This window comes from Chrysochloris asiatica, unplaced genomic scaffold (genome assembly GCF_000296735.1).
Source record: "Chrysochloris asiatica unplaced genomic scaffold, ChrAsi1.0 scaffold00326, whole genome shotgun sequence".
In the NCBI taxonomy this organism is placed as follows: Eukaryota; Metazoa; Chordata; class Mammalia; order Afrosoricida; family Chrysochloridae; genus Chrysochloris; species Chrysochloris asiatica.
This window is the reverse complement of record NW_006408844.1, coordinates 953319-967084: the sequence shown is the minus strand read 5'-3', so window position 1 is coordinate 967084 and position 13766 is coordinate 953319. Positions and strand designations below refer to the sequence as shown.

The window sequence follows — 13766 nt, the reverse complement described above, 5'->3', positions numbered from 1 at the left end:
GTTGTTGTTGTTATGTTGTTAAGTGCCGTCGAGTCGGTTCCGACCCATAGCGACCCTGTACAGGGTTTCCGAGGGTGTAAATCCTTAAGGAAGTAGAAAGCCTCATCTTTCTCCCGCGGAGCCACTGGTAGTTTCGAACCACTGACCTTAAGGTTCACAGCCAGATTCGTAACCACTACGCCACCAGAGTATTAAAGTATTATTTCCTACCTGGACAATGAGATCGAAGCTTAGAGAGAAGTGTGTGGTCAAGCTGAGATTCAGACTCAGACATTCTGACCTCCCTGACTGGAAGAGAAGGTAATCCAAATGATATCCTTCCCAGAGCCAGAAAGAAAGAAAGATGTAGCAGAGTCTTTGGAGTGGAGCCTTCTGGGACTAACCTAGCAATGTTGGTTTTCCAGGGCCAGATATGTTTTGCCTTTTCCACGGGAAGAGATACTCCCCTGGCGAGAGCTGGCACCCTTATTTGGAACCACAGGGCCTGATGTACTGCCTGCGCTGTACCTGCTCTGAGGTAAGTTCCTCTGGTCACCTAAGTCAGGTATGACAGGGAGGCCTCACAAGAAGACACCATAGAGGAAGGGAAGGCAGCCAGAAGCTCTGTAGGCCAGGGGCACTCTAAAACCAAGACCACTATAATTGTGCTCTGTCAGCTAACAGCTGAGGGACTTGGGGCAAGCCACTTCATTACTTAGCACTCAATATATAGGAGTACATACCCCAGAAATAAGGCATACAGAGTGTCAGGAAGACCTGGGTTTCCCTTCCTTCATCCCAGCTTTCTTCCACCTCCACCTGATGTGCGCCTTCCTGCCTGCTGTGCTGTGGAGTGGCTCTTACCTCCCGTTCCTCCCTTTTCACATACTGTGTCCTCCAGTTACCTGTCCTGCCACCTTGCCTTAGGATTCCTTCCCCCAACTCCACTGGCCCAAATATTAATTCTTTAATGCTTCATCGAATGCCACCTCCACCAATAAGCCTTATGTGAGTCCTTAGCTGGAAGTGTGTTCTTCTTCCAGGCTTTCGTACAAATTTCTCTGTTTTTATCTCCTTGTCATTGTGTAGTCCCCCTGTTGTCTGTGTCCATGAGTTACTAACCCTCCTAGACCGAGTCACTGAGAACAGGCCTTCCTGGCCCTTACTCACTTCCAGCACAGTGCCCTGCTGAAGGCTGAAGGCACACTGGGGCAAAGATCAGGGCTTTTTCCACCCAGCGTCTTCCACAGCGTCTTGCCTTGTGAAATAAATGAGACCCACATGTGATCCAGAATTCTTAGGTCAGGTATGAGGTTGGAGGGGTGGGAAAGGAGGGCATACCTTAGAATGTTTGAAAAAACCTGGCTTTAGCCTGGGGTCCAGTTTGGTTGCTATGAAATCCTCAGTTTTCTCTGTCTTTGACTTAGTGCTGGGGGGAGGTTACCCAGCTCCCAATTGGAGACTGATCTTTAACCCCCTCTTTCCGTGCACAAAGCCATGAGAGGAATGCAAATAGCCTATAAGAACCTCCCTTGTTAAAACAAAGTCAAAATCCTCTGAGGTGGAAGCAGAGAGCAGAGCCCTTCCTGAGGAGACATTGGGAGGTGGAAGCATGGAGGAGGGAGTAGGCCACTGGAGTATCTCCCTCCTCTTGGGGTCTTTCCCTCTGATTTCCCACAGTATCTACCATGTTGGCCCCAAGTAGAACTCTGACCCAAACAGGGACATAACCCTCTCACAACTGCCTTTCCTTGGTTTTCCATAGCACATCTGAGGCCAATCAGCCTTTTCGGAAAGAACTTTATGAAATATAGCCAGACAACAGAAAGGAAACCATAACAGAAAATTCCAGACATATCACATGGTCCAGTTGACAAAGTCCAAGTTTTGTGACCCAATGGAGCTAACTCATTTCTCCTTTCCCCTGAATTCACACACACATTTTTCATCCTCAACTGAAAGATCTGTTGCCAATATCTCCAAAATATACCTCAAATCCCCCCACTGTAACTGCTCCCCCTAATCTAAGCTGCCTTCCTCTCTCACATGGGTTATTACACAGGACTCCTAATTGGTCTTCTCATTCCCCCTTCTAAATATATTCTCCAAATAGCAGCCAGAGTTATTTTTTCCTGAACATGAAACAGATTGCGTCATTCCTCTCTTAAAAGTCTCTAATAGTTTCTAAAGTCAAAATCAAAGTCCTCGCTGTGAGCTACAAGGCACTGAGTGATATGGATTCTGTCTTACTGGCCACCCTCATTTCATATCTGCTTTAGCCACTCTGTTCCAACCACTCTGGTCTTCTTTCAGCTCTTCAGACTCATTCCCACTTGAGGATTTCGCAGTTGTTCCCTCTGCTCGGAATGCCCTTCCGGGATCTTCTCATTTCTCAGTTCTTAACATAAAAAGGCCTCCTTAGAAAGCCTTTCCCAGCAACTGTCTCTACAGTAGTCTAACCCTGTTCACACAATCCTGTTAATATCATGAACCTAATATCTAAAGTTATCTTGTTCTTTTACTGTTTACTTGTTTTTATAGTCTGTCTCCGGTCTTATTCATTGCTGTATCCCTGGTGCTCAGAGAGGGCTGGGTGGCCAGTAGGCATGCAGTAAACACTGAGTAAATGAATGAGTCCGTGCTCCCCCCACCAGAGGCAGCTCAGCATAATGGAAAATACATCACGTATCAACTGTGTGACCCTAGACAATTTCCTTAACCTCTTGAAGTCTCTTTTTGCATTTGTAAAGAATGGATAACACAAAGGTGATACTGTAGGATGAGCACTGGACTGCTAGTTCCAAGGCCAGCAATTTAAACCCACCAGCTGTTCCACGTGAGAAAGATGAGGCTTTCTACTCCTGTAAGATTTATAGCCTCAGAAGCCCTATACAGGGTTGCTGAGTCAGAATTGACTTGAGGACAGTACGTTGGGTCTAAGGTTGTTGTGACAATGAAGTGAGATAATCAATTTAGATATAATGTCCCTACCTAGTAGCCATTCAATAAATGGTAGCTATATGACTTTCTTAAGAGGTACCCTTCAGTTGCAAAGAGCTTCATCACATGACTGGCTGGCCTCCAGCCCTTCCAGTTCCAAGCCTGTCACTATCTATTTCTTGCTGCAGAGTTACTGATCATCTCCATCCCTTGGTTCCTCCCAGACTAAAATCAAGTTCCTTCTACAACATCCCGGTTTCCCATCTGAAGGGCTCTGTTTACCCTTTAGTCCAGACAATGACCCTCATAACAAGGGGAAGAGCAAGGTATATGAAGCTAGAGGATGGGTGACAAGCTGCCTGGCAAGTTGGGAAACATTCTTAAAGGGGTATGGTCTCTCTTTCCATCTTCTCTGTTTCTACTCATCTCTGTCTCTGGATGTTTCTCTGCCCCATTCTTTGCTTTGCTTGAAAAAGCTAAAAAATTTGAAGCCCTTCATTCTCTGGTGCCAACTCCAATGCTTTGTCCAGGACTACCCAAACTTCTCAAAGATTTAGGCAGTGGGATCATGAAGCCTTGAGCCTTCTCCACATCATTTTTCAGTCTTGTCCCCATTCCAGTTACCTGCCCTAGTGTGTCACATTCCTCTTTTAACCACAAGACTCAGACCCAGAGTTCAAAGAATACATCCTTGGAGTTAAAGGCACCAATATCAAAGCACCAAGTCAGAACATCAAGATCAATGTGAAAAGAACTCTAGCCCTTTATTTGTATTTCTCAAATGCCATGAAGGGGACACAAAGTCTAAGCAAACCCATGAGTAGGTTTGCCCTCCTCCAATGGTGAGGGAGGAATGCTGGTGAGTGGGCCAAGCAAGATCCCCCTAGTAGACAGGGAAAGGAAAAAGCCTGGAGACACAGGAGTTCATTGTTTTTCACCCCATCACAAGGCAGTGATTAGCAATTAGGGTGACAGTTTTGAGACAGGGCAGACAAGCATGGGAGGCTATGGCTCTGTGGAATCAGAACTGACCCCACTGTCCCTTTCAGAGTGCCCATGTGAGTTGTTACCGCCTCCACTGTCCTCCTGTCCACTGCCCCCAGCCTGTGACTGAGCCGCAGCAGTGCTGTCCCAGGTGTGTGGGTAAGTAGACTCGCTTCTCCTCTTTCACCAGCCTCCTCACTGCCCAGTGGACCGTTGTCTCAGTCTCATTGCCATGGCTCTGGCTCAGGGAGAGGCAGTCTCTACCCCTTAGAGACGTGATGACACAAAGATGCTCAGGGAGAAAAAATCCTGGAGGGCTAGGGCAGGGGCAACTTTCGAATTCTTAAGTAGGTGTGCATGGCAGGAGGACGGAGAAAATGTAAAAAGTCGTTGAAAGACATAGGGGCTTACTTGGGCATGCGTGGGCTCCGATCTCTCCCACCTCCCTTCAGCTGGTTGCAGTCTCTCTTGAGCTGTACTGAACTGGAGGGAGTAGATGTGTTTTATGGAACTGGAGGTGAGTGGGCTCGGGCTGGGAGCCCTACAGAGAGACTGCCAGGGGATTGTCACCCTGGGCTGAGAATGACTCAAAAAATTACAGTAGATGTACCCTGAGATTCCTTCTAGTTTGAGATTCTGGGACTCCATGGTCCTCATGCTAAATGTCTATGATTTCATGATTTTAGCATTCTAAGAGCCTCTGACACTGGGATTCTAGGAAATAGAGGTAAAATAGGGGAGGTGGCATCAGAAGAAACTGGCCTATCTAGTAAATGAAGACTTAGAAGTGGGAACAGACGTTGAGAGGAGAATTGATGTTTAGAAGCATCAAGCAGATGATGAAGAGAGGGGCTCTTGAGATTTGCCTCAATTCTAAGTTCTGCAACTAGAATTTTTTGGTGAGTTGGAGACCTGTGTGGAATTCATGTGCAGAAGGGTTCATTTTTCCAAGTGAGACCCCACTGGGGGGTTAACCTGGTCATAGAGATTCCTAATTCTGGGTTTCCTCAGGGGGCAGGGCTTCTGAGCTTTGTCCTGCCCAGTAAGGGGGTGTCTCGTCTCCTCCATGTCGGAGGCTGACTTCAGGGCACCTTTACTTCTTCTTCTTGCTGACTTTGGGACTTTTTCCTCTGTGCCTTGGCTCAAGCCTCTTCTTCCTCAAACATTCTTCACTCCCTCTCTCCTTCCATCATCTGTCTGTTTACCTAGTTGGGGTTCTTGCTCTTCAAGACTTAGCTGAGCTATTAGTCCCTCAGGAAGTGCACCCTGACCTCCTCCTCCCCAGCAAAACTAGGAGCTCCTCCTTTGCGCTGCCACAACTTCTGTGCTTCCTTCTTCCCTGGCCCTTACTATACTATACTGTCATTACGTGTAGCTTGTGTCTCTGCCCAAATAAATTGTGAGTTTCTTGATGGTGGAGAGTGAGTTTTATGCATCACTCCATTCCCAATGCCTAGCATGGTGCCTAGTACAGAACAGGTGCTTAGTAAAGGTGTTGAATGAATGAATGAGGCTCAGATCTACAGTTCTTTCAGGGTGGGAGGGTTATGCCTTTTCCCTTCAGGAGGAGGACTGACTGATTGGTGGTGGTGAGGAGGGGTGCTTTGGTGACCAGTGAATAGCAGGAGCTTATACCAAGCACAGGGACAGTCTAGAGCATCCCAGCTAACTCAACTAGATTGTAACTCCACAAAGGCAGGGATTTGTGTTTTTTACTACTGTCTCCCAGTGTCTAGAAAATTCCTGGTTACTCCATGTGGATTTGCTAAATGATGAATGAGCTCACCCAGCCCCCGCTAGTCACTGGAGCGAAGGCTTCTGGCCTTACTTTTTTACTGGTTAGGCCATCTCAGGCACTGGGAGACTGAAAGGTCAAGGTTTGCTGACATGGGGAATGGTTGGGAAGACTGAGAATAGAACTTGGTCAAAATGCCAAGATGGCTTAAAATGCAAAATTTTGAGAAAAGTTGCCTGGTTAATTTTAGCAAAGCTCTTAGAGTCATGTGAAATCTCATTTTCTTCTTCCTCTTGCTCCTCTCAACCTGCAGAACCTCACACCCCCTCAGGACTCCGGGCTCCCCCAAAGTCCTGCCAGCACAACGGGACCACGTACCAACATGGAGAGATCTTCAGTGCCCGTGAGCTGTTCCCCTCCCGTCTGCCCAACCAGTGCGTCCTCTGCAGCTGCACAGTAAGAGCTGCAACTTTCCCTTTAGCCATGTAGTGTGGCCTGGGGGCTAAGGGTAAAATGAAGATAAATGGACTCATGGAGCAGGGAACATCTGGCAGCTGGGGTTGGAGTGTCCTGCCTCTTGCTGAGCCAGGTACCCCTCTTCTGGGCTCCCACACTTCTTCTGTTACAGCACTGGTTCTTTTGCAGTGGTGTTTGCCTATTCCTGTTTCTCTCACTAGAGTCTGCACTCCTTGAAGGGAAAGAACATACTCCGTTCATTTTTTAAATCTCTGCTGCTTCCAGGCCAGGTCCTGGCACACAGAGGATGCCAATAATGGTTACTGGATGAATGAATACGTGAATAGATGAATGAATGGTAGAGTGAATAGATCAGTAATCAGCCCTGGGACCCAAAGACAGGGTCAGCCTTGTTTGTAACAAAGATGTAAAGCTGCTTAAACTCCCTGTCTATGATCAGAGTTGGGCCCAGGACCAACAGGGCTGTTATCAGGGGACACAGACTGGAGCTAAGCAAGGCCTAATCAGGCGACTCTTCACTCTCTTCCTAGGAGGGCTCTTGGCATAGCGTTGCTGCAGGTTGCAGGTGGCTTTCAGCATGTCATTCCTACCTTCTGGACTTAGCGTCTCCTTTGTACATTGACAGTAGAGACTCCCGCCCTCCTGAATGCCTTACTGCTTGATTATCAAACTTCTCTGGCCCTCAATTCCTCTAAGTGCATAGGAATCTCTCATATCCTTGCTGTTATAATCACTTGATTAGCAGTGATCTAAAGGTAACAGGCCTGGACAAAGTGTTGGCAGACCCATGATTGAGCTCCAGCTCGGCCCTGATTCACTGTGTGACCTTGAGCAAGTCACTTCTCCTCTTGGGACCTGCCTCCCCATCTTTTTCAGCGAAAGGGTTTGTTGTGGGTTGAATTGTGTCCCTTCCAAAAGATAAGTTGAAGTTCTAACCCCTGGTACCTGTGAATGTGACCTTATTTGGAAATAGGGTGTTTGCAGATGTGACCAAGTTAATGTAAGGTCATTAGCATAGGCCTTATCCAATATGAATTCTTTCCTTATAAGAAGAGAACACAGATAGACACAGAGGGAAGAAGCCCATGTGAAGATGGAGGCAGAGGTTGGGGTTAAGTTGCTGCAAATCAAGGAACACTTGAGGCTGGTGGAAGCTGAAAGAGAATAAGACAGATCCTCCCCTGGAGGCTTTGAAGGGAGCATGACCCTGCCAGCACCGTGATTTTGGATTTCTAGTCTCCATAACTATAAAAGAATAAATTTCTGTTGTTTTAGACTATCAAGTTTGTGCTACTTGGTTACCGCAGCCCTAGGAAACTAATTCAAAGCCCAATCATGTATCTAAGGCTCTGAATCTTAAGGTATCTGCTGCAGAACAGATTGTAAATAATGGAATGATTACTTATAAATCAACCTAATGAGCAATTATGTTCTGCAGTCTGGGCCTCTTGCAATGGTCAAGTATATTGTATCTACTCATTTACTGGACTTCTGATGTGGCATTGTGGATTAAGTACTGGGTCAAAAAGTCGATTTGAACCACAAGTTTGGCAGTTCAAACCCATGAGGCACTCATTGGAAACCCTATACAGGGTCTCTATAAGTCATAACCGACTCAGCAGCATTTAACAACAATTTACTGCCATTGAGTCAATTCATAGGAACCCTAAATGATAGATAACTGCTCTATAGGGTTTCCAAGGCTAGAAGCAGTTGCCTAATCTAGCTCTTACAGATCAACTGGTGAATTTTTGCAGCTAACCATTCAGTTAGTAGTCTCATGCTTAACCCACTACACCACTCTTGTTGTTGTTGGTAAGTATCATTGAGTCGATTCCAACTCATAGCTACCCTGTATAGGGTATCCGAGGAGCCGCTGTTGATTTTGAACTGCCACCTTGTGGTTCAAACCAACCTTGATGCTTATTCTGCAGCACCACACCAGGACTCCTTATTGCACCTAGTTGTTAGGTGCCATAGAATCGGTTCCAACTCATAGTGACTTTATGAACAACAGAATAAAATATTACCTGATATTGTGCCATCCTTAATATTGTTGTTAACCTTGAGTCCAGTGTTGCTGCCACTATGCCAATCCATCTCATTGGGAGTCTTCCTCTTTTTCGCTGACCCTCCACTTTACCAAACATGGTGTCTTTCTCCAGGGACTGGTCCCTTCTGTGATAACGTGTCCAAACTATGAGAATTGAATTCTCTCAATCCTGGCTTCTTAGGAGCATTCTGACTGTACTTCTTCCAACACAGATTTATTTTTCCTTCTGGCAGTCTATGGTTCTTTAATATTCTTCTCCAACACCATAACTCAAATGATCAATTCTTCTTTATTCATTATCCAACTTTCATATTCATATGAGGTTAATAGAAATACCATGGCTTGGGTCAGGCTCACCTTACTCCTCAAACTGACATTTTTTGTTCTTGAACACTTAAAAGAAATCTTGTACAGCAGGTTTGCCTAATGAAATACGTCATCTGATTTCTTGAGTGCTGCTTCCATTAGTATTGATTGTAGATCCAAGCAAAATGACATCCGTAACAACTTCAATCTTTTCTTCATTTATTATGATGTTAGTTATTGTTCTAGTGGTGAGGATTTTTGTTTCTTTACATTGAGGTGCAACTTTGATCTTCGTCAGTATTTTAAGTCCCCTTGGCTTTCATCAAGCAAGGTTGTATCATCTGCATATTGCAGGTTATTAATGAGCCTTCCTCCAATCCTGATGTCACGTTTACCTTCATATAATCCAGCTTCTCGGATTATTTGCTCAGCATACAGATTGAATAAGTATGGTGAAAGAATACAACCCTGGCACACACCTATACTAATTTTAAACCACTCAGTGTTTCCTTGTTTTATTTGAACAACTGCCTCTTTGTCTAGGTACAGGTTCCTTGTGAGCACAATTAAGTGTTCCAGAATACTCATTGTCCGCAATGTTGTCCATAGATTGTCATGATCCACATGATCGAAAGCCTTTGCATAGTCAATAAAGCACAGGTAAACATTTTCTCTCTCAGCTTTCAGCCAAAATCCATCTGATGTCAGCAAAGATATCCCTTGTTCCACATCCTTGTCTGAATCTGGCTTGAACCTCTGGCAGTTCTCTGCCAATGTACTTTTGCAACCGTTTTTAAATTATCTTCAGCAAAAGTTTACTAGCATGTGATATTAATGATACTGTATGATGATTTCCACATTCCGTTGCATCACCTCTCTCTGGAATGTGTACAAATATGGATCTTTTCCAGTCAATTGGCCAGATGAGCTGTCTTCCAAATTTCTTGGCATAGATGAATGAGTGCCTCCAATGCTGCATCAGTTTGTTGAAATATTTCAATTTATATTCCATCAATTCCCTAAGTCTTGTTCTTTGCCAATAACTTCAATGCACCTTGGACTTCTTCCTTCAGGATCATTGGCTCTTGATCCTATGCTACCTCTTGAAATGACTGAACATTGACTATTTCTTTTTGGTAGAGTGACTCTATGTATTCCTTCCATCTTCTTTTGATGCTTTCTGCATCACTCAATATTTTGCCCATAGAATCCTTCAATATTTGAAGTCAAGGCTTGAATTTTTTCTTCAGTTCCCTCAGCTTGAAATGAAATGCTGAGCATATTTTTCCCTTTTGGTTTTCTAATTCCAGGGCTTTGAACAATTCATTATAATACTTTGGCTTCTTGAGCTACTCTTTGAAATTTTCTGCTCAGCTCTTTTACTTCCTCATTTCTTCCATCTGCTTTAGCATCTCTACACTGGAGAGCAAGTTTCAGATCTCTTCTGACATTCCTTTTGGTCTTTTTATCTTTCTTGTCTTCTTTTTGCTTTCTTCCTGTATGATGTTCTTAATGTCATCCCACAACTCTGGCCTCCAGTCATTAGTGTCTAATGCATCAAATCTGTTCTTGAGGTGATCTTTAAATTCAGATGGGATATGTCCAAGGTCATAATTTTGCTGTCGTGGACTTTTTAAAATTGGTTTCAGCTTCAGCCTGATCTTGCATATGAACAATTGATGGCCTGCTCCACAGTCTTCCCTAGCCTTGTTTTGACTGGTGATATGGAGCTTTTCCACCATCTCTTCCCACAAATGTAGTCAATTTGACTTTTGTGTATCCCATCTAGTGATGTCCATGTGTATATTTGTCCTCTATGTTGTTTAAAAAAGGTATTTGCAATGAAGAAGTCATTGGTTTTGCAAAATTCTATCATGTGATCTCCAACATCACTTTTACTACCGAGGCCACATTTTCCAACTACTGATCCTTCTTCTTTGTTTCCAACCTTCAAATTCCAATCACCAGTAATTATCAATACATCTTAATGAGTGTTTGATTAATTTCAGACTGATGAAGTTGGTAGAATTCTTCAGTTTTATAATCACTAACTTTAGTGGTTGGTAGATAAATTAAATAACAGTGGTATTCCTTGTATGCATATAGATATTAGCCTATCACAAACAACATTATACTTCAAGATAAATCTTGAAATGTTCTTTTTGATGATGAATGTGATGACATTCTTCTTCAATTTGTCATTCCCGGCATAGTGAACCATATGATTGTCAGATTCAAAATGGCCAATATCAGTCTATTTCAGCTCACTTGTTGTTCTTGTCGTTAAGTGCTGTCAAGTCGGCTCCAACTCATAGCAACCCTGTATAGGGTTTCTGAGGAGCGACTGCCTCGGATATCAGCCTTTATGCGTTCCATTTCATTTGGACAACTTCCAATTTTCCTAGATTCATACTTCATACATTCATTGTTCCGATTATTAATGGATGTCAGCTGTTTCTCCTCAGTTTGAGTTGTGCCCCATCAGCAAATGAAGGTCTCGATAGCTTTACTCCATTCGGGTTATCGTGGTCAGTTTTACTTTGAGAAAGCAGCTCTTCTCCAGTCATATTTTGAGTGTCTTCCAACCTGAGGGATATGTTCAAGTCATATTTTGGCTCTCCTGAACTTGTTTTAATTTGCTTCAGCTTCAGTTTCTTCTGGGACTATATCTGACAATATTCTGGTGCTATTCATCATGTTGCAATATTCAGTATTCTGGTGCTATCTGACAGTGTCCCACTGCTATTCATGTTTTCAGAGGCTAAATATTCAGAAATAGTTCACCTCTCCTTCTTCCTAGTCTTTCTTATTCTGGAAGCTCATCTGAAACCTGTCTACCATGGGTGTAAAATCCCAGTGACATAGTTTCCACCATCACAGCAACACACAAGATGAGTGGTGGATTGTCCCTAGTAGGTTCATGGAAATGCCTTGTGTTTATATATAGCCCTAGCAGGATATCATTATTCTGTTTTTCAGATAGTAAACTGTGGCTCAGAGTAGTTAAGTAACTGGCCTAAGGTCACAGAGCTAATAAGTGACAGAGTCAGCATTTCAGACCCAGGCCTACATAATTCCAAAGTCCATGTTCTTTTCTCTGCCCTGTGCTGCTTCAGATGGAGTTAGAGGTGATGGTGGTGATGTGGAGAGGGTGTTCTTTTTCTTTTTAAAACTATTTTATGAAAGTTTACACAGTAAATTAGTTTTTCCTCTAATAATTCATAAACAAATTGTTCCATGACATTGCTTACAATTGCCATCATGTGTCAGCGTTCTCCTCATAGCCACCCTGAGTTCTGTTTTCTTTGGTCCAGTTTCCCTGCCCCTTCCTGCCTTCTTGTCTTTGTTTGGGGGCAAATGTAGCCCTTTTGGCTTCGTATAGTTGATTGTTCTAAGAAGTGTATTCCTCACAGAGGTTATAATTTTATGGCCTGTCCTACTGTTTGGTTGAGAAGTGATCTCTGAGAGTGGCTCCAGCCCCCATTAGAAGGATGACTTCCAGCAGGAGCTCAGGGTTTCCTCTAGTCTCTGTCACACCAGTAAGTCTGATCTTCTTTATGAATTTAAAAGCTTCTATATTTTTTTCTCACATCCTAACCAGACCTTCTATTGTAACCCTGGTCAAAATGGTCAATAGGGAGAGCCAGTCACCAGCTAGTTCTTCTGGCTGTAGGCTGAGGAGTTTGTAATTCATGCCAACCATTAGTCCTTTGGATAAATTGCTCCCTTAAGTCTTTGGTTTTCTTAACTCTCCTTTGCTTCTGGGGAGAAGAGACCAATGGTTATATCTCAGAGGGTTTTAAGATCCCAGACACTGTTCACCAAACTAGGACGTAGAACATTATCATCATACATTACATTACATAACATAATGCATAATGATATATAGATGCTGATTCTTGTGATTCCTCTGTTTCTTCTCCCTGGATATTGACTCTCCATTTCTTCTTTCTTCTTATCCCTGTGTATATGCAACTGGCTTAGCATCTGTCTACATATGAGAGGTCAGAATCCTTACTTCTCAAGCTTACTGAAAAAGGAATAGGCAAAGGACTTAATCACTTGCTTCCAAGCACATTGTGCTTTACAGATTAAAAAGGGTTTTCACAACCATTCCCCCTCACTTGGTCTTCACAACTCAACTGAGCGTGCCCCAATTTCACAGACCCAGAGAAGAGAAGTGTCCCCTCAGCGGTCATCTGGCCTGCTGACTTACAGAATGTCCTGCCCCTGCAGTCTTGTCTCTTCAGCTGGGTCCTAAAGTTGCAGGTCTAGGTGAAGACAAGCCCAAGATATTACCCACTTTTCCCTTTCCCTTATGCCAGGCTCCCTGTTTAAGCTAGGGGAGAAGGACATGGATTTCACTGGGAAAAGCATGAAGTCTGGGCTTCTAGGCCATCCTTCCCCAGTTGTCTCTCAGACTTCAGATGGTTCAGGTCCTTCGCCAGGTTCCCCTCATCTGTAGTAGTGGAAGAGTCCCACTTTGTCAGTTTGCTCCAAGAACCTAGGGAGAGACTGGGTGTGAAAGAGATTTGAAAGTTGAAGGATGAACGTTACCTTTTGGGCCTGAAGTGGGTGTGGGAAGAGTACAGGTATTTTTCTTCCCAGTGGGCCAGGTGTTGTCCCTTCTCCATCCCCTGCACAGGGGAGACCACTAAGCCATTTGACCCCAGGGAATAGGCCTCTCCAGTCCCCTAAGGCTGGCCATCAGAGCTCATTTCTCAGCCCCTGTTTGCTCTATCAGGAGGGCCAGATCTACTGCGGCCTCATGACCTGTCCTGAACCGGGCTGCCCTGCACCCCTCCCACTGCCTGACTCCTGCTGCCAGGTCTGCAAAGGTGAGTCTACCTGGAGATCTGGCAGTGCGTACCCTACCTAACGGATCTACTCTTAGGCTGTTAGAACCTCAAGGGACACCCATCAAGTGGCAGGCCATTCCTTCCACAAAGTTGCTGGCTTAGTCTGATGTGGAGGCTGGTTGTGGTTTTGAATGTGATCCCAGGGAGCAGGAGTGAGGGGGAGAGGGAGTGAAGCAGGGGAGGAGGGTGCGGCAGCACAAGAACTTGTTACAGAACTGGCCTGTTTATATCAAGAGTGATTGCTTACTCAAAATAGTCTTCTGCTCCTCAGAAAAGCCTGGGGTGTTAGAGGAACAGGTAAGAATTTATCCACCAGCCACCTGACTCCCATTGGCCAAATGTTTCTCAAAAACGTGTTAAGTCCTCATCATCCTCATTTCTCACTTATCTTCTGGGTTAGCTACATAAGCCCCTACCATGTCCCAGATCCTTT

General features: G+C 44.4%; 1 protein-coding gene across 1 annotated transcript in view; it reads left to right on the top strand.

Annotated features, from left to right (window-relative positions):
• Positions 1-13766, top strand: part of CHRDL2 (chordin-like 2) — a 41848-nt gene that overhangs the window by 13379 nt on the left and 14703 nt on the right. The window contains exons 2-5 of the mRNA XM_006875414.1: positions 405-517; positions 3969-4062; positions 5952-6094; positions 13219-13312. Of these exons, the coding sequence (XP_006875476.1) occupies positions 405-517; positions 3969-4062; positions 5952-6094; positions 13219-13312 (444 nt within the window). The remainder of the gene's footprint in view (positions 1-404; positions 518-3968; positions 4063-5951; positions 6095-13218; positions 13313-13766) is intronic.